Source organism: Lynx canadensis, chromosome A1 (genome assembly GCF_007474595.2).
Source record: "Lynx canadensis isolate LIC74 chromosome A1, mLynCan4.pri.v2, whole genome shotgun sequence".
Taxonomy (NCBI): domain Eukaryota; kingdom Metazoa; phylum Chordata; class Mammalia; order Carnivora; family Felidae; genus Lynx; species Lynx canadensis.
Genome location: NC_044303.2, coordinates 132,132,758 through 132,152,469, shown reverse-complemented (window position 1 = coordinate 132,152,469; position 19,712 = coordinate 132,132,758). Strand labels below are relative to the sequence as shown.

Here is a 19,712-nt window from a genome sequence, read left to right as displayed (position 1 = left end):
GCTTGGAGCCTGGAACCCAATGTGGGGCTCAATCCATGACCCTGGGATCATGACCCAAACTGAAATCAAGAGTCAGATGCTCAACCAACGGAGCCACTCAAACACCCCAAGAATAGATCTTAAAGAGTAAATCTGAGGTAAAATAGAAATAAAGAAATTAATAGTTACATAAAGCATAAAAAATTTGATTTTCTTAACTACTTCTCTTTCTGCTTCCCACTTTGTTTTGCCAACCTAAAATTTTACTCCTTCCTCATACTTCAGAGGAACCAACAAAACTATCAAAAGCAACAAGCTTCCCTTTCCTTCTTTTTTAACCTATATTTTAAAAATTTCACTCACCTTTAAATATTCACCTAACTATTCCACAAAACCTGCAATCCAAGAGTAAGGCTGTGTAATTCTAGATCTTTCATTTCTATAAACACTAAAGACATCCCCCAGACACCAGAATGACAAATTCTGTATGTGGAGTCTAAAAAAGTTAAACTCATAGAACTGGAGAGTAAAATGGTGGTTGCCAGGTGCTGGCAGGTGGGAGAAATCGGGACATGTTGGTCAAAAGGGATAAATTTTCAAATATAAAATGAATAACTTCTGGGGATTCAGTGTACAACATGGTGAGTACAGTTAATAATACTGTATTGTATACTTGCAGTTTGCTAAGAAAAAAGATCTCAAGTGTTCTCACTACACACACACACACACCCACACACACACTCGTAACTGTGAGGTGATGGATACGTTACTTAACTTGACTGTGATAATCATTCCAGTGTATATGTATAGTACACACTTGTACACCTTTTAAAAAATCATGTACAACCTAAATATATACAATTTTTATTTGTCTATAATAGCTCAATAAAGCTGGGGGAAAAAAAAAGACTAAGAACTTCCGCTATGAACAGCATTTTAGTTGGGAGCCATATCTGGCTCCACCTTCCTAAGTTTGTACTATTTCTTCTTTAATTCTGGAAATCATCCCTTTTTGAAAAAAATACTGATATGAATGCTAAAAGATCTTGACATATCATGACTTGTTTAAGTAACAGAATTAGTGAATTAAATGAGGTTCTCCAAATTATATTTTAAAAACTTGACTTTATTTGGGGGTATCTTCATTTCAGTTAGCCTTCTCAGGCTTCTTGTTAGCCTTTGCAGTAATAATTCTCTCTCTCACCTGTTCAATTAAGAGAATTGCTGTAGTTATTTTTCTTATGATTTTTCTATTCTCTTTCTCCACGTATTCTTCTATAGAGGGGAATAATTTTTGTTGTTCCAATTAAGTTTCATCATGACCTAACTTAAGAACTTTATTTCTTCTTCATTGTCATATTATATCCAGATGTTTTCTGTTTCTTCCATTCACCTGGTCATGGATTGTTAATTACCATTCATTCTTTCTAATGTTTTTGTACTTCCAGTCTTCCCCTGTAAAATTTGAGCTTTTGAGTCTTCAAAACTTCTTTCCAGAAAGAAGTCTGACTTTTCTGTGTCTACTGTGTTTCTCGACTCTGTTGATAGTAATTTGAGGATTCTCTGACTGTACTACCTGTCTGACTCAATTTCCTTCCTGCCTGCCATAGCAATTATTAATAATGGTCTTCACAGATGTCCTTCTCTTTTTCTTTTTTTTGGGGGAGGAGGCTCTGGGTATTTTTATACCTTAAATCTTCCCCTGATAATTATCTATTTGTGTAATTATTATCTATTTGGAGAGCTCTAGCTGTACCCTTTTACTGGTTATATTGAATTATCTTTCACACCCTGCCTTTGACTCAAAATGCTGTTTTCTGATACCTAATTAACCTTGTCTGTCTCTACAAATCAGGTATAACTTAGAAAGACAATGATTTGCCACCACAGGAGATATTTGAAACCATATGCAAAGTATCGTCAAAACCAAGTTGCAAAAATGTTTAGAATGTTTAGTTCTATAAGGGAATATTCTGAAGGAGAAAACACTCAAGTGGATATAATTCTGCAAAGTTTACTGAAAGAAAAATAGTCAAATTGTGACTCAGTCTAAAAACAGACTAGAGACATCTATAATGACATCACTGAATCCTGGATGGAAGGCTTCGTGGAGAAAGCAGAATTTTGGACAGAGATTAAAAAGTGGGTAGACTTGTAAACAGTAAGGAAGGAAAGAAAAAGTATTCCAAAAAGAAGACTGAGGACATGAAGGAGGTATGTGGATATGTGGACAAGAAGGAACTGCTCAGGAAATAAAATAATAGTCAACTGAAACCATATAGTTATTTAGTGCAATGAAACCAAGTTGAAAAGCTAGGAAGCTAAGCTGTCTGAGGATTCAAATACCAGATGAATAAATAAAAGGGTAAAGAGATTAGATAGAAAGACCAGGTAAAAGACAATCATAATCATGCAGGTGAAAGTCAAGGCAGTGTGGTTTAGCTATAGCTGACAGAGGAAGATTGGAGTAGAAAAGTCCACTAGTCATTTTGACATGTAAATTACAGCTAAGAAAAGAGGAAATGGCTGGAATTCTAAATCTGACAGTCATTTGGAGAGAAGTAACAACTGAAGAGTAAAGACAGTGGAGAACTAGGGGCAATCATAGGGAGTACTCTTATTTAGAGGATGAAAGAAAGAAGTACAGAACAGGCAAGAAGATCAAAAAGGATCAAAGTTTTATTTGGTGACATAAATTTCTCTGCTAAAGATATAAAGATTTATTTGAAAGACAATCTTTATCTCCTCTATCCATTTCCTGACACAACAGCTCAACACCATATCATTCATACCCACTCCTATCACTCATTACCACTATTTAACAGCAGACTTCAATGTTGTGGAAAGATACACTTTTACCTTCCAAACAAAGCTGAATGAAATTTCTGCAAGCTTTGGGAGCTTCTTTTGACCACAACTCTATGTCAATATCTCCAGCTGTAGTTTTCAATAAAACCTATGGAAAGAATATAACATCATTATATTAAATTATCATTTTGGTTTGATAATCAGTTGAATTGCTGCTCAAAATGAAGCATCCATTAATGAATTTTCAATTTTAAAGTTAAAATTTTAAAAACTTGCTGGGCTTGTTATACTAAAAAAAATATAACAGGGATATCACAGTCTTTTCAACAAGTGGTACTGAAAAAACTGGACAGCTACATGCAAAAGAATGACACTGGACCACTTTTCTTATACCATACATAAAAATAAATTCAAAATGGATTAAAGACCTAAATGTGAGACTTGAAGCCATAAAACTCCTAGAAGAAAAGGCAGACAGTAATTTCTTTGACATGGGCATTAGCAACATTTTCCTAGATATGTCTCCTCAGGCAAGAGCAACAAAAGCAAAAATAAACTACTGGGATTATACCAAAATAAAAGCTTCTGCACAGCAAAGGTAACAATCAGCAAAATGAAAAGACAACCTAATGAATGTGAGACGATATTTGCAAATGATATATATGATAAAGGGTTAATATAAAAAGTATAAAGAACTTATACAACTCAATACCAAAAAAAAAAACCCAAATAACACGATTAAAAATGGGTAGAGGACCTGAATAAACATTTTTCCAAAGAAGACATACAGATGGCTAACAGACACATGAAATGATGCTCAACATCATTACCAATGCAAATAATCAATGAAATGCAAATCAAAACCACAATGAGATATCACCTTAGACATGTCAGAATAGCTAGAATCAGAAAGACAAGAAATAACAAATGTTGTCAAGGATGTGGAGGAAAAGGAATCCTCATGCACTGTTGATGGGAATGCAAACTGGTGCAGCCACTGTGGAAAGCAGTACAGAGGTTACTTAAAAAATTAAAAATAGAATTACCATATAATTAACTCCACTACTGGGTATTTACCCTAAGAAAATAAAAACACTAATTTGAAAAGATATATGCACCCCTGTGTTTATAGCAGCATTATTTACAATAGCCAAGATATGGATAAATGGATAAAGAAGTGGAATATATATAAATATACAGATATATAGGTATAGATATAGATATATATAGTATGTGTATATATACACACACATATATATATAGTATGTGTATATATACACACACATATACACACACACATATATGTGTGTGTATATATGTATATATATACACACTGTATATACATATACATATATATACATATATACACATATATATACATATACACACACACACACACATATACACACACACACATACACAATAGAATATTACTCAGCCATAAAAAGAATGAAATCTTGCCATTTGCAGCAACATGGATGGACATAGATGTTAAAATAATACTAAGTGAAACAAGTCAGACACAATAAGACAAATACCATGTTTTCACATGTATGTGGAATTTAAGAAACAAAGAAAAAAGACAAACTGCAGACTCTTAAAAACTAAGAACAAACTGGTGGTTGTCATAGGGGAGGTGAGGTTGAGACAGATAAAGGAGATTAAGAGTACATTTACTTTGATGACAGTGAAAATTGTACAGAATTATTGAATCCTTATACTGTTCACCTGTAACTAATATAACACTGTATGTTAACTATATTTCAGTAAAAGTATTCATTCAGTACAAGTCATTATACATTTATATCTTTCCCTTTTTTTTTTAATGTTTGTTTACTTTTGAGAGAGAGAGAGAGGCAGAATGCGAGTTGGGGAGGGGCAGGGAGAGGGAAACACAGAATCCGAAGCAGGCTCCAGGCTCAGAGCTGTCAGCCCAGAGCCCATGGGGCTCGAAGTCATGAACTACAAGATCATGACCTGAGCTGAGGTCAGACATTTAACTGACTGAGCCATCCAGGCGCCCCTACATTTATATCTTCCAAACAGCAATTTCAGAAATAATTTAAGATTTAAGAAAAAGCAGCATATACCTTTATTAATCAGAAAAACTTATTCATTTAAAAATCAGTCATTTAAACTTGCTTTAATTAAGAAAGTTTCTTGCAGCTTTCCTTCCAATAAAATTGGTATAGCAAATTAAGAAACTAAAGAACAATGAATCTATGAAATTGTGACACTATGAGACAATTTTAAAATTATCTTTTTATATACCAACACTCTACTTGCTCGTTCAAAATCATGCAATTCCTAATTTAAAACAAAACATGCCTAATCTAATTCTGGGTTGTATATGTTACTAAAATGGTATGTCTTAAAATCATCATCTACAGTACATGGAATCCGTTCAAAGTCTCCTTTCTACCAGCTCATGAAGGTAAGGCCTTCTAACTTGGCACAGCAAGAAACTATGTGCAAAATAAATACTCTATCATGACAAACCAACCCAGCTGGTTTCTCAGTTTCTTGGAAGGTATATATTTGGGATACAAACTGAGTTGGCTGAATAACTCCCTAGACTGTATCTATAACAGTGGGTAATACCTTCTGGTTTTCTTTTTTTTTTTTTTTTTTTTTCAACGTTTTTATTTATTTTTGGGACAGAGAGAGACAGAGCATGAACGGGGGAGGGGCAGAGAGAGAGGGAGACACAGAATCGGAAACAGGCTCCAGGCTCCAAGCCATCAGCCCAGAGCCTGACGCGGGGCTCGAACTCACGGACCGCGAGATCGTGACCTGGCTGAAGTCGGACGCTTAACCAACTGCGCCACCCAGGTGCCCCTACCTTCTGGTTTTCCATGAAAACTGGTGTCCATCCCAATCTTAAAAGTACAGTATATCTCAAAAGACAATATCCTGTCCTACCTATTATCCCCTTGTATACTTGAAATAAAATGCTACTGTTAAAGGGACCCTTGACATGTCTTCCCTTCCTTGCAACTCTAATACAGTGATCTCCAACTTTTTCAGAGTGTGCATCCCTATTAGCAAAGAGGAAAAGGGAAGTGGGAAGGGAGGTAAGGAACTGGAACACAGAGTTCCCAAATAAGTACGTTTAAATACATGTAGTACTATATTACTCTAGTACTGAAAGAGTCACAGAAGATAAACATTTCAAAGCATTACATAAAAACAGTATTTTAAAATATTTCTTAATTTATTCTTCTTTACCAGTGGTATAATCAAACTTAAAAAAAAAAAAATAACAGCTTTACTGACATATAATTCACATACCAAACAATTCACCCTTTTAAAGCATTTGTTAGTATAATCCAGACATTTGCCACCACCACAATCTAATTCCAGAACATTTCCTCACCTGAAAAAGAAACCCTGTAACCCATTAGCAGTCACTCCCTATTTCTTCCTACTCATAGGCCCTGACAAACACTAATCTTTCTGTATCTATGAATTTGTCTATTGAATATTTCATATAAATGGAATCATACAATGTGTGGCTTTTGGTATTTGGCTTCTTTCACTTAACATAATGTTGCTTTCAAATTGTAGAGGTCCATCTTCCTGTTCTACTCACTTTGTTTTAAAAGTCTTGAAAATGACAATGGCTTTATATTCTTACTGATAAATATGCCAAGGCACAATATACACTTAAGACAAAGTTCATCATTAACAATAAATAGAAATCCGTATTTCAAATAATTTTCATAATAATTTCTAATTTTTTACATACTTCCCATGTTGAGGCATCAGGTCTTGTGGTTTGCTTATGTTTACATTATTAATATTACTTTCAATATGAAATCTGTGAGGGCTGGTCTAGTTAATCCAGATTAACAATGAAATGTAATCCATTTAGCATGATATTAGGAAAAATTACATCATGACATATAAAAAGTGACTAAGTAAATGAATATATATGTTCCTTTTTATATATAAAAGATTACATTTAGGGGCGCCTGGGTGGCTCAGTCAGTTAGGCGTCCAACTTTGGCTCAGGTCATGATCTCACGGTTTGTGGGTTTGAGCCCCATGTCGGGCTCTGTGCCGACAGCTCGGAGCCTGGAGCCTGCTTCAGATTCTCTGTCTCCCTCTCTCTCTGCTCCTCCCCCACTTATGCTGTCTCTCTCTGTCTCTCAAAAATAAAATTAAAACATTTAAAAAATATTCTAAAAAAGATTACATTTACACAAAGGAAACGATAAATGCAAGCAGAAGAATGTAGCTTTTCTCTTTGCATCTCATGATGGTTTTGCACAGTCCCTGAAGTGTGCACTCACTGGTTTAAGAAACCACTACTCTAAAGAATAAACTAATGCACACCATCCCTCCCTTTACAGTTTCTGGAGTCAGCTGCTCAAATTCCAGTACTGACTGACCCTTGCACTTACAAAGGGTAAGGAAGTTTTTTACTTTGGACATGCTATCTAACATATCTGTGACTCAACTTTATTATCTAAAATAGGGACAATAATATCCTCATAGGTTTCTTGTGAGAACAAAATGATTTATTACACATAGACTGCTTAGAACATTACCTGACAAATAGTAAATGTTCAAAAAATGGTAGCTACTATTGTTGTAATTATTCTTCTTCTATAATATTTTTGGCCACAGTCAACTTACACCCAGTAAAAAGAATGCATACACAGTTGGGCTACCTTGTTTACCAGAGTTTCTTACTCTTTCCACTGATAAGCTACTGAATTTATAAAGAAGGCACATGGCTCCTTCCTCCATACATTTCTTTTGGCCATCACTATTTTGTCAAGTATTGGTGCTCCCTTTCTTAAAGATTCAAAATAAGGCAATACTTTGATAATAAAATGTTTCTTTTTTTAAATTTTAATGTTTATTTGTTTATTTTTGAAAGAGAGAGACAGAGCACAAGTGGGAAAGGGGCAGAAAGAGAGGGAGACACTGAATCAGAAGCAGCCTCCAGGCTCTGAGGGGTCACAGCACAGAGCCCAAGGCAGGGCTCGAACTCATGAACCATGAGATCATGGAGCCACAATAAATGTTTATTCTTAAGAAACGTTTCATTGGGGCGCCTGGGTGGCTCAGTCGGCTAAGTGTCCAACTTCATTGTGCCTCAGGTCATGAGCCACAGGATCATGAGCTCCCAGTGCCATAGGATCAAGCCCTTAGTGGGGCTCTGTGCTGGGTGTGGGGATTAGGATTCTCTCTCTCCCTCTCCCTGCCCCTCCCCCACTCACTCATGTGCTCTCTCTCTTTCCCTCTCTCTCTCTCAAAAAAAGAGAATATTAATATGCAATTTAAATTAAGTGATCATAATACATAGAAATTTCATCTTGAGTGTATAAAGACATTTCTATCAAGTGGTACATTTCTGTATGTCATCTTCAGAGGCCAGAGTTACAACAAAACACAGCACAACTTATAAACAACCACTGATATGATAAGTCAATTACTTCCCAGGTTGATACTATGCTCTTTGAAGGGAGGAATTTTGTCCCATTTATTCTGAATATCTCTTAATCCTTTTAGTACCTAATGTAGCATTAGACAGCATAGGCACTAAACAAACATTCACTGAGAAAACATATTGTTATATCTGTTTAAATTCCTTCCAGGCCCAAATTCTTGCCATGTGCTCTCTATGGTACAGAACTTTGAAGCTTCAATGTCCTCAACTGGCCTTATGTTAAAAAAAAAAAAAAATCCCCAACTGTGTTTGAAGGAAACTTTGGCTATGCCTGATGTTCTCTGTAAGCCCAACTCTGTTTCAGAAGGACAGTATTTTTTTTTTTTTTTAGTTTAGTTTGAGAGAAAGAAAGTAAGAGAGAATTCCAAGCAAGCTTCACACTCAGTACGGAGACTGACAAGGGGCTCAGTCTCACAACTGTGATATCATGACCTGAGCCAAAACCAAGAGTCAGACAATCAACTGAACCACCCAAGTGCTCTCAGAAGGACAGTATTTATCAGTTTGCATGTACTTATTTACATGATTATTTGGTGAATGTACATTTCACTCAACTGACTCCATATTAGAGACAATGCTGGTTTTCCTTTCCCTTGTATTCCTAAAACCTAGCATAGAGGTTGGCATGTGCTAGTTGCTAAATAAATATTTGTTGAATAAAAGATCTCCTGTTCAGGCATGTATCTTTGTTAAAGGTTTTCCTCTTTATGACCATGTCAAATCTTCCTTCCAGAGTAAAACAACTAAATCTTCCCTTGCTCAGCAGCAATATAACCTCAAAGTCACTGATGCTTAATACTTTAACTTAAGAGAAATAAAATATTAATCCATCCATTCATTCAGTCAGTACATATTTGAACTCCTCCTACCATGTGTCAAGCACCATTCTAGATGTCAGTCCCTGCCATCATAGTGCTTGCATTCTATAGGGAGGAGAATGGGAGGCAGAGGACACAATAAACAATAACTAGTAAGTACACAGAAAAAACTGAAGAGGGAAAGGGCAGGGAATGTTGGAATGCAGGACATGAATGGAGTTTGTGATTTTATAGAGTAAACAGAAAAGTCCTCTCTGCCAAGGTGACATTTGAGCAGGCCAGATTGTACTAAAGAAAGGAATAATAAGTGTGAAAGCCCTGACTAGCAGGATGGGCAATATTTTTATTCTCTACTAGTGTTTATTAACTGAGGGTGATATCACCCTCAAAAAACATCTGGAAATATGACGAGGTAGGTATTCTGAGTTTTCACAATGATGTGAGATACAGATGAGGAGTAAGGAGAAGTTCACACAGCAAAGAATTAAAAGAATGGCCCATCTCAAAACACCCACTAAAATTCTTGGTGGGGATATCAATTAGAGCATTATTGTTTTTGTTTTCATATTGCCTTATTATATTACAAAATGTTGATCAACAAAAGACTGCATAAATTATGATATAGTCATGCAACAGAATCGTATCTGATGTAAATTTAGTTTATCCTAATTCAACTATGTGCTTTAAAGTTAAAAAAAAAATGTTTATTTATTTTTGCAACAGATAGCGAGCACAAGCAGGATAGGAGCAGAGAGAGACAGAATCTGAAGCAGGCTCCAGGCTCTGAATTGTCAGCACGGAGCCTGACATTGGGCTCAACTCAAGTACTGTGAGATCATGACCTGAGCCCAGTCAAAGGCTTAACCGACTGAGCAATACAGACGCTCCTCAACTAAGTACTTTCAGTCCCACTATTTTCTCCACTATGTTGGTCCATCTCATTTCATATGTGGTGAGACTAGCTCACAGTTTAAGAATCCCAGTGATACTTATTCCATTATTGACTCCTCTGCCTCATACTGCATATAAAAATCTTTGATGGGAACTGACATACCTTGACCATTAAATCAATCAGGAAATCATTCTCCCATTCTAATGTGGGAACATTTCTCATTCTCCACTTTCATGTTTTAAGACCAGCTCAAAAGATACCTCCTCCACGAAGCTTTTCTCTTCTTCCTCAGTGGCTCATTTTTTAGTACTTACCGTAGCACTAGACTTCCTCTCTCCATAAGCATGCCTATTGGACTTATCAGGTTTTTCTTTACCTGCTTACCTCCCAAACAAAACCATAAGCTCTTCTAGGGCAACAACTAGACCTTACCCATCCATCTTTGTGTCCCCAGCACCTAGTACAGTGGCTGGTGACTACTAGGCATTCAATACATGATTGTAGAATGAATGGAGAAAGAGCGATTTACAAGTTAAGAAAAACAAAAATCACAATTTTAAATATACCTAGGTTTCTACCTAAGGCCCTAGAAAACGCCCTAGAATGTGTTAGGCTAAAGCAAGAAATGTGGCCAGACACTGGAGAAATCTCCATTTGAGGACTTTTCTCAAAGTATTTGCCGAGAGGTGTCAGTAGGTGGTTTTCGGTGCAATCCTGTCCAGAGGCAGGAGTAACGGACAAGACATTTTGTGATTTTTCCAACCCTAACGCCCCAAAACTCCCTTAATGGGTGAGGTATCACTTTGGGGAGCCCAGGTACCGTAGATGAGGCTCTCACCTTCCCATTCGTGGGAGGCTCCTGGATGTAGATGTTGCTCATGCTGCTCAGTGCTCAGGGCTCCGCTCCTAATTGGGAGTGAGAACGGAGAGCCGATCACTAAAGCAGTCCACCTATCAGTGGCACGCTTCCTTCAATCGGATGGTCGCAGAAAGCTCCAGTTTGTCAATGTCCCAAAATGAGCGGCACCAAGCACTACCTTTTCCCAAAACTAGTCCCTCACGGACGCCGCCATGTTGCCCCTGGGCCTGAGCACCGCTAATCCTGAGAAGGGGGGTTCCAGTGGCCTCCAGGAAACGAAAAAATATTATTAAGCACCTGCAAGTTAACTAAATTTGTGTTACACTTTTACAAAAGGATATGTAAATGTTGGTGTTGTTTACTTCAGTACATGTATGTGCAGGTTTCATTCATCTCCACCCCCGGGGCTGGCAGCAATGGTTCGGACCATGTGTGTTCTGTAATATGACTCCCCCGGAAACTGCATCATCGTTACTTGGTTCCGCTATCGCCAGAGGCCTTCCCCGACTGGCAGGGAAGTCCGGCGGCGCCGGTGGGAGGAAGAGGCCGCCCTCGCCGTTTGTGGTCCTCGCGGCAGGCGGGAGGCGAGCGTACTCTCGAAAGCCTACGGCTCCTGCGACCCCTCTTACCAGCGCAATGGCAGTCCCAGGTGAAGACGGACGGCAGGGCCCCTGGGTCTAGGAGAGGAAAGGAGCGGGTAGGGTAGGTTGGGGTGCGCTGGGGGTAGGGAGTAGCGCCCATGGGGATTTAGGCGGAGGCGTTAAAATTAACAGGTTCGTTTGTTCTATACGAAAAAGTTTACACTCCAGAGATAATCTCTGAAGGGAAGAAGGAAGACAGAAACTATCTCCCCCGCCCCAGCCAGGCTCCGGCTGTGCTGGAAGGCTTAAAGGGAAAGTGTGTGGTGGGGGGAGGTGGGGGAGGAGGGGCAGCAACTGTAGGCCTAGGAGGTAGCCGAGAAAAACTGACCTAATTTTGGGATGGCTCGAAAATAGAATTGAGGTGCAAGCACTTGACGGACCCCAGGAGCCAAGAGGCACTGTTTGTAGTGGAAGTCCCGGGGACCAAATTGGCGTCCGGGGTTCTCCTCTCCCTTCCTATTGTATGGAGTTCCTGTGTGGCGGTGGACCAGTCGCTCTCCCACTCTGGGCCTCATTTCGTGCATTTGGAAAAGAAGATTTATTCCTCGATGTCTGTGGGTTCTTCCAGCGCGCAGATTCTGTGTCCACTGACTACCGACGTAAAAACAGTGCACCCTGCGAAAGAAGTGCTTTAGAGGTTTCCCCGTCCACAACTACCCGCTTGCTTGGAAGTCCTGGTCGGGGAGAGCACCTCCTTACATCAGCTCTGCGACGGTGTGTTCGGAAGAACACTGGTTGTAGGAGATATTTTGAGAATTACACCCCCACCCCACCCGCTCAAGCACACACAACTTGGAGGTTCACAGTGCACTTCAGGGTATGAAAGGCTCTGGGCTGTGGTTCAGAACCCCCTAACTTTGTTTTCACCTGCCCTTCCCAGTATTACCTGACGGTGTTTGTTCGGTGGCAGCCTTCCCTGAAGTGTATTTTACAGATAAGTGTTATAGGAATATTGCACTTTTGTTAGCATTGCAGTTTGGGGAGGAGAGGGGTTGTGTGAGAGAGGAAAGATACACTCATTCATCCACACCACCGTGACTATTAAGGGCGTGCTAGGCAGTGTGCTAGGCATTGGGAATACAGTGGGGAACAGGACAGTGGCTCCTCACACAGAACTTAGAATTTAGCATTGAAGAGAAAGTACCAGAAAGTCGGACAAATGCATGGCAGGGAAAATACAGAGCCTTCAGGAGCACGTTGTAAGGGCACCTACGGAGACAGAAGGGCTTTACAGAGGATGTGGCATTTAGGATGAGCCTTAAAGGATTCCAGGAGGGTTGGATTGATGGGAGGGGAAGTTGCAGCCAGAGGGATATGTAAGTGAAAAGGAGATAATAGATGCTCCCAATAGATGGAACTCCTAATACAAATGGGAGAGAAGTGAGAAATTAACTGGAAAGTTAATGACAGTAGCTAATATTTACTGATGTATCAGATGTGTCAATAGCATTTACTATGTATTTACTATGTATCAAATGTGTCACACACTTTGTCAAGCCATTGTATTTTATCTCATTTAACATTCATGTCCACAGTGTGAGATAAGTATTAATATTTCCATTTTATAGATGAGGATACTGAGGGACAAAGAAATTAAGTGTTTGCTTGTTCAGGGATATCTTGTAGGTAAGCAGTCTGACTCTTCTAGTCCCCATACTCATCTTGCCATGTAGGATAATTTACAAGGTGGTTTCCAGCTCTTAAAGGACCTTGGAAGCCATGACAGATAGTTTGGATATTTTCCCAAGGATTATGGGAAGCCATTTCAGCATTTTTAAACCGATTCATATTTCGGAAAGAACATTTTGGCTGCACAGTGGATTGGAAGGATGATAGTTTGGAGTTAAAGTCACCAATTAAATTCTGGTAAGTTATGATGATACTTCACGTGTGGTGTCAGGAAGGGAGAGAAGCCCATAGATTGGAGACACATTTTTGCTGGTAGAATCACGGGGAGTCAGTGACTGATTCAGGGTAGGTAGGTAAGACAGGAAGTGAGGTCTACTTGGGTTTTACTGTTAGGCAGTTGGGTGAGACTCTTTGCTAATATAGGCAACACCTGAGAAGGAGCAGGTTTTAGAGGGATGATGATAATTTCAATTTGGGCTCTGTGTTGAGGTGTAGTCAGACATACAAATTGAAACATCTAATAGGCAGTGAGAGATAGAATTTGTAGCTTAGGAAAGAAGCCAGAATGTCATCCACACATGAAGCAGGCGTTAAGACCATTGTCAGTGACTATGTTAGCGGTGTAGAATGTGAAGGGAAGCTCTGTGGCTGAAGCCTGGAGGATATCATCATGGAAGGAACTAGCAGAGAAAGGCCATTCTGCCGAGTAGCTTGTCTGGGCATCCTGATAATTTAAGTCAGCGCTGGTGATCTTTGAACCGCACGGCTGCATCTAGAGTTGACCTCTCGCTGCTGGTTTTATTACTTGAGCAAGCGTTTTGAGCACCCAGATGGTATAGACACTTGAGGGGACACAGTATCACAGCTTGTGTCCTCATAAAACTAGTTATGAAAATGAGCAACTTAAGAAAGGAAAAAAGTGATTTTTTAAAAGTCCCTATTGAAATTGCTCTAAACCTAACCCAGTGTTACAGACAGGTTAACTTGCTTCCAATTCATAGTGAATCTCCAAAGTGTAATAATCTTAAATTGTGTCATTAAGCTGGATAGCAAGACATGGATAAACTGTTTAAACCTAGCAAAAATTGAGATAATAGGCATGACAGCACTGTAAGAGCACAATGCAAGTACCATTAGAAAATACAGATACAGAAAATGTTAAGATAATTTCTTGGATGATCGATCCAGATAGTGTATTTAAGAAAAATAGGGCTCAAGGACAGGCATTATGTTAGGCTCTTTTATTTTTAGGTATAATGCTCATATGGATTCAGCATGGCATTTCTTTGGTGGTCTTGCTAGTGATTACTACAAAATATGACTATAAAGTGATGAGGCTACTTTCCACAAATGAGTATCAGCCTCTTCTATTTTATGGTCGCCTACTTCAGCTGTTTTTCCACAGCATGAAGCGTAAGCATACACCATTATGTAGGCAACACAATGAAATGTACACTTTCTTAGGGAAATCATAGTCTTAGTTGTCATTTTAAAAGTGACCTTTAAATACAGGTTCCAGTGAAGTTTACTTTCTTTTAAAAATTGCTTTACCCTTTCACAGTTGTTGAAATTAGTTCTGACATCCATTTTAATGATGCTCCATTCCCCAATGAGAGTTGACCTGGCTCAAGGGGCAATGTATGTTATTGATGTGGTTGGCACAAAAACTCTTTTTCTCTCATTCAGTAAAATCTATATAGCCAAGGTAGGGAATTTTCTGTAGCCAAATTAACAATACATCTGGCATATCAAAGTGAGTCCAATTTTTAAAACACATTACTATAACATCTTAGTAAGAGAAGAGTTCTGAATTACAGTGCATCCAGTTTCTTTTCACTTCTAAAACCACACTACACATAGTTTCTTTTCTCTCTAGTCTGTGCTGCCCATTGCTGCTGAGATAATTTTCCGAAACCATATATCTGATCCTGTCTTTCCTAGGGGCCAAGAATTTAGTTCTTGTCCCCAACTGTGAATGTTGTGTTTCTCTTCAAGCAGCCTAACCTTTGCAAGGTTCATTGTCCTTGGGTATGTAGTGAAGGGGTTGATGACCGAGCTTTCTCTCTCTCTTCCAAACTGTTGTGATGCCAGAGGTGCCCATGTCTGCTGGAGTGAAGTGCGCACTCCTCAGCATGGCCAAATCACTCTTGCTCCTCTTTCCTCCCACCCTTCCTCTGAAGCATTCTACAGTCTTCTTACTTGGTCAGCTATTCCCAGAACCTCTCGTGTACCGTGCTGCCTACATGCTTTTGTTATCACTGTCCCTCCTTTGCTGTCCATAGGTACCTGTGGGAAGCCTTCTCAGTCTCTCAGCTGAAAGTCTTGCCTGCCAGTTCTTCCTGCTTACGAGTAGAGTTTTGTGTTTTTTACAGTGGCATATTCTAGCATGTTTTATAGCTGTGGATGTATTGTCCTAGATAAGCTAGTATATTGTATTTCCTTTAGTGTAGGGACTTTATTCATCTTTATGGCTTCTCTAACATTCGTTTTAGAGATAAGCCCATAATAAATAATAATAATTGGATAATAATTTAGAGGGTTGTTCAGTAGAATTGTTGCTGAGCAGAATCTGATACTAAAGTTAACAGACTAAACAGTAATTGTGATTCTGTTTCATTAGTTAATTCAAATGTTCATGTCTCTTAAACTGATAATACCTATACCTTTTTTTCCTTCATGGGTTATTTATATTTTGAGGCAAGTGGATGAAAGCATTTTATACACTGACTTAAATGGTAGCTCTTTCATGTCAGTAGTTTATTTATTTTTATTTTAGAGAGAGAGAGTTTGGCAGAGGGAGAGAGAAAAAGAATCTTAAGTAGGCTTCTTGCTGGGCATGGATTCTGACACAGGGCTTGATCCCATAACCCTGGAATCATGACCTGAGCTGAAACCGAGAGTCAGAGGCTCGACCAGCTGAACCACCCAGGCAGTCCCCTGTCAGTAGTTTAAAATAAGCAATTATTTGATTTACTTTCATCTCTCCTTTTGAGTATCAAATGATTCTGAAGGCATTTTTAACTAAAGATGAGGACATCTGCTCTTTCAAAATGTTTACATCAAGGATCCTCTTTTTTTTTTTTTTTTTTTTTTTTTAATTAATTTATTTTGAGAGAGAGAGAGAGTGCACATGAGTGGGTCAGAGAGAAGAGAGAGAGAATCCCAGGCAGGCTTCATGTTGTTAGTGCAGAGCCCAACGGGAGCCATGAATCATGATTTGAGCTGAAGTCAAGGGTCAGACACTTAACTCACTGAGCCACTAAGGCTTAGGAGATCCATCAAGGATCTCCTTTAACCCATTTTTTAAATTCACAGAGAATTAAAATAAAATATTTCAGGATCCCAAAGAAAGGATTATATCTATGAACTCTTAATATAAAGCATCAGAAAAATTTAAATATTTGGAGTTTTACTTTGCATTCAATTTTAGCAGACATATATGGGTATTTGTATCTATGTGGTATATACAACCTAGCTACAATTTGAATTTTAAAAGCAGAATAAATTGAAGTTATCTTTAAGAGTTCCCAAATTATGATAGAACTATAATGGAGTAACCAAATATAAAACTTAAAGCTTAAAAGGAACTAATCTAATTGAATCTAGATAATTAAAAATGAAAGGAATGGACAGAAGTGATTGCAATTGCTAATTGCATCACTTAAAGGGATAGTTAGTCCCTTTAGCTATTTACTTTTAAATTTAAATGATTATAGAAAACATTTTAATGTAAATAAAACTTTGACAGGCTTCCCCAAATCTAAAATACACAGTAAGAGAAAAATATAATACTAAGTTCCAAACATTACTGTTAAAGTTCCCAGTGAGTAAGTTAACTTAGCAACATAGGTGATGTGAAATTTCAACAAAAAAATTTAGATCAGTATGATGTCTTGCCATACCTCTGGGGGCCACTGAATAACCAGAGGCATCTGTTAGGGACACTACCACAAGCATCCCTTTTGCTTACATACTCCTATTTTCTCCCTCTGGTCTTTGTCCCTGGTTTTTAGTCTTCTCTAACCTCTCCCTTTTCACAGACTGTTTCTTTTTTTCCCTCTATGCTAACTGCTTTACTAAGGTATAATTTACATGTTAAAATAAAACGCACATTACAAATGTATAGCTTGAAGAATTTTATATCCATATCAAGATTTTAAATATTTTCATCACCCTGGAAAGGTCCCTCTGCCTCTGTCATTTTTCCCTTCCCTTGCCTAAATAATCATTATTTTTATTTCAGTTGTCCTTCTTACTTTTATTCCTGTTCTTCCATTGCCTGTCATTCCTCAGATGAGCCAGTAACACTGCAGACACTATCTAGTTTCGTAGCTGGCAACTGGGAGCAACAGAAGTTACTGATTCCCAAGTGCTGAAGTATTTTCTGAAGTTTCTAACCTCAAAGCAGCAAGCATTTGTTGAGGACATCTAGGGAATCCGCACCATGCCTGGCAGTGAGTTGTATATAGAATTGTCTGGCATGTTCTGGAATCTAGAGAAATTGGCATTCTCTACTCTTTAAGTTACTGGGAGGTAAAAGGCCAACTGGTTACCCATGCCCTTCCTTGCCACTCAAGTTGTTTGACAATTTTCTAGATCCATAGTAATCCCTTGCTAGTATTTAACAAATAAGGAAATCAATACCTCTTAAATTTGTTCCTAAAACCATCAGTTAATAAAATTTTTTTGTAAATCTGTAATGTAGCTTTCCTGAAGAATTTATAGGTACAGTCTGCCTTTGTCAACGAATACTTGCACAACAGCACCTCTTCTTAGTGTTGGGTTTGTTTGAGGGAGGTTTTTGGTTTGGTTTTTGAGAGGGTAATCAATCCACATGTTTCAAATTAAAAAAAAAAAAACATTTTTTAACATTTATTCATTTTTGAGACAGAGAGAGATGGTATGTGAGTGGGGGAGGGGCAGAGAAGGAGACACAGAATTTGAAGCAGGCTCCAGGCTCTGAGCTGTCAGCACAGGGCCTGATGTGGGGCTCAGACTCATGAACCTTGAGATCATGACCTGAGCAGAAGTAAGATGCTTAACTGACTGAGCCACCCAGGGACCCTCACATGATTCAGATTTTAAAAGTACCAAAAGGTGGATAGTGACATATTTCTCACCCTTTTTTACCCCTGGAGGCAGTTCCCCATTTCTCAGGTACCTAATATATATCCTTACAGAGAGATTTTTTTGTATATCTCCATCCATCTGTTAATAAAATGTATACATAATTTGATATTTTATCTAATCTCCTTTCATACAAATGACAACATACCATGAGCACTGTTCTGTACCTTGCTTTTTTCTTTATATCTTAGAGACCATCAAATATCATTAAGTAAAGACCAACCATAATTTATTTATGTCTAAATTATTTCTACTCTTTTACTGTTACAAATGATGCTGTGGTGAATAGCTTTGTGCATAAGTCAGTATGTATTTGTGCAAGTAAATTGAGAAGATTAATCTCCCAGTGTGGAAGTGCTAGGTCAAAGTAGCACTTTGTATGTATAAATGTATAAATGTACATTTGTACATTTGTATGTATAAATGTATAAATGTACATTTGTACATTTGTATGTATAAATGTATAAATGTACATTTGTACATTTGTATGTATGTATAAATGTATAAATGTACATTTCTAGTTCAGATAGATTTTGTCAGCTTGCTTTCCATAGAGGTGGTATTGAGTTACATTACTATCCAGTACTGTATTAGAGTGTGTCTCCCCCAAACTCTCTTCAACCCTTTCAATCTTTGCTATTCTGATAAGTGAAAATAGAATCTCAGTATAGATTTTAATGTACATTCCACGAATTATGAATAAGGCTAAGGATCTCCATGTTTCCAACTTGTTTCTGTTTCTTTGAGCATTCTGTTCAGCTCCTTGGCTGAGTTTTTTTCCTGTTGGCTGTTGGTCTTGTTCATAATGATTTTCTGGGTTTTATAAGGTAAGGATAATTTCCCTTTTTTGGTGCTATGAGTTGCAGATATTTCTTCCTCTATTTTTATGTGTCTTTTGAGTTTGTTTTTGTTGGTCTTTGCCAATTTTTTTTTTTTAATGTGGGCAATTTTACAAGACTTTATTGGTGGTCTTGGGACTATAGGTTATGATTACATAGGAACATTTTGAGGGAGCCAGGCTCTATTGCTCTGAATAGCATTAGCAAACCTTAAAGAGGAATGGAACAAAAAACAGCATGAGAACCTAAGATGGGGAAATGGATAACTTCTGATTGAAGTAATAAGGGCCTTTCAGTATGGCCTTCCTATTCACTTTGACTCCAATCTGGAGCACCATTGTATCAGCAGAGTTCTTGTTCCAAACAATAGAAACTGACTAGTTAATTGAAGCAGAAAGGAAAGATACCAGGGAGCTCACAGAATCTAAGCAAATGCTAGATAACAATTCTTGGAAAATAGACAAGACCAAGGACATCCATAGCCAAGATCCTGCACAGTCCCAGACCTGATTAGGACTGCTGCTCTCTGTGACATCACTGCCTCTAGAAACTGGATCTTGACAGGAGAATGAATGAACTGTCCCCACTTCATTGTGTTACTTGTCCCAGATATCTTTGTCAGAGGCATCAGATTCAGTGTCCTAGGTAAAAGCATTCAG

The 19,712-nt window shown here is 38.2% G+C and overlaps 2 protein-coding genes across 4 annotated transcripts in view; one reads left to right on the top strand and one right to left on the bottom strand.

The window, feature by feature from the left end:
* LOC115518421 (spliceosome-associated protein CWC27 homolog) overlaps positions 1 to 11,036 on the bottom strand; it is a 103,395-nt gene extending 92,359 nt beyond the window's left edge. For 2 of the 3 annotated variants that reach the window (XM_030321899.1, XM_030321897.1), the window contains exons 1-2: positions 10,797 to 11,036; positions 2,839 to 2,935 (exon numbers count right to left, since the gene is read on the bottom strand). In XM_030321899.1, the coding sequence (XP_030177759.1) occupies positions 2,839 to 2,935; positions 10,797 to 10,838 (139 nt within the window). In that variant the 5' untranslated portion in view covers positions 10,839 to 11,036. The remainder of the gene's footprint in view (positions 1 to 2,838; positions 2,936 to 10,796) is intronic. The other variant, XM_030321926.1, reaches the window with a different exon arrangement.
* Positions 11,037 to 11,287: 251 nt separating this feature from the next.
* The window catches only part of SREK1IP1 (SREK1 interacting protein 1), a 44,180-nt gene continuing 35,755 nt past the window's right edge, over positions 11,288 to 19,712 (top strand). The window contains exon 1 of the mRNA XM_030321932.2: positions 11,288 to 11,466. Coding sequence (XP_030177792.1) covers positions 11,454 to 11,466 — 13 coding nt within the window. The 5' untranslated portion in view covers positions 11,288 to 11,453. The remainder of the gene's footprint in view (positions 11,467 to 19,712) is intronic.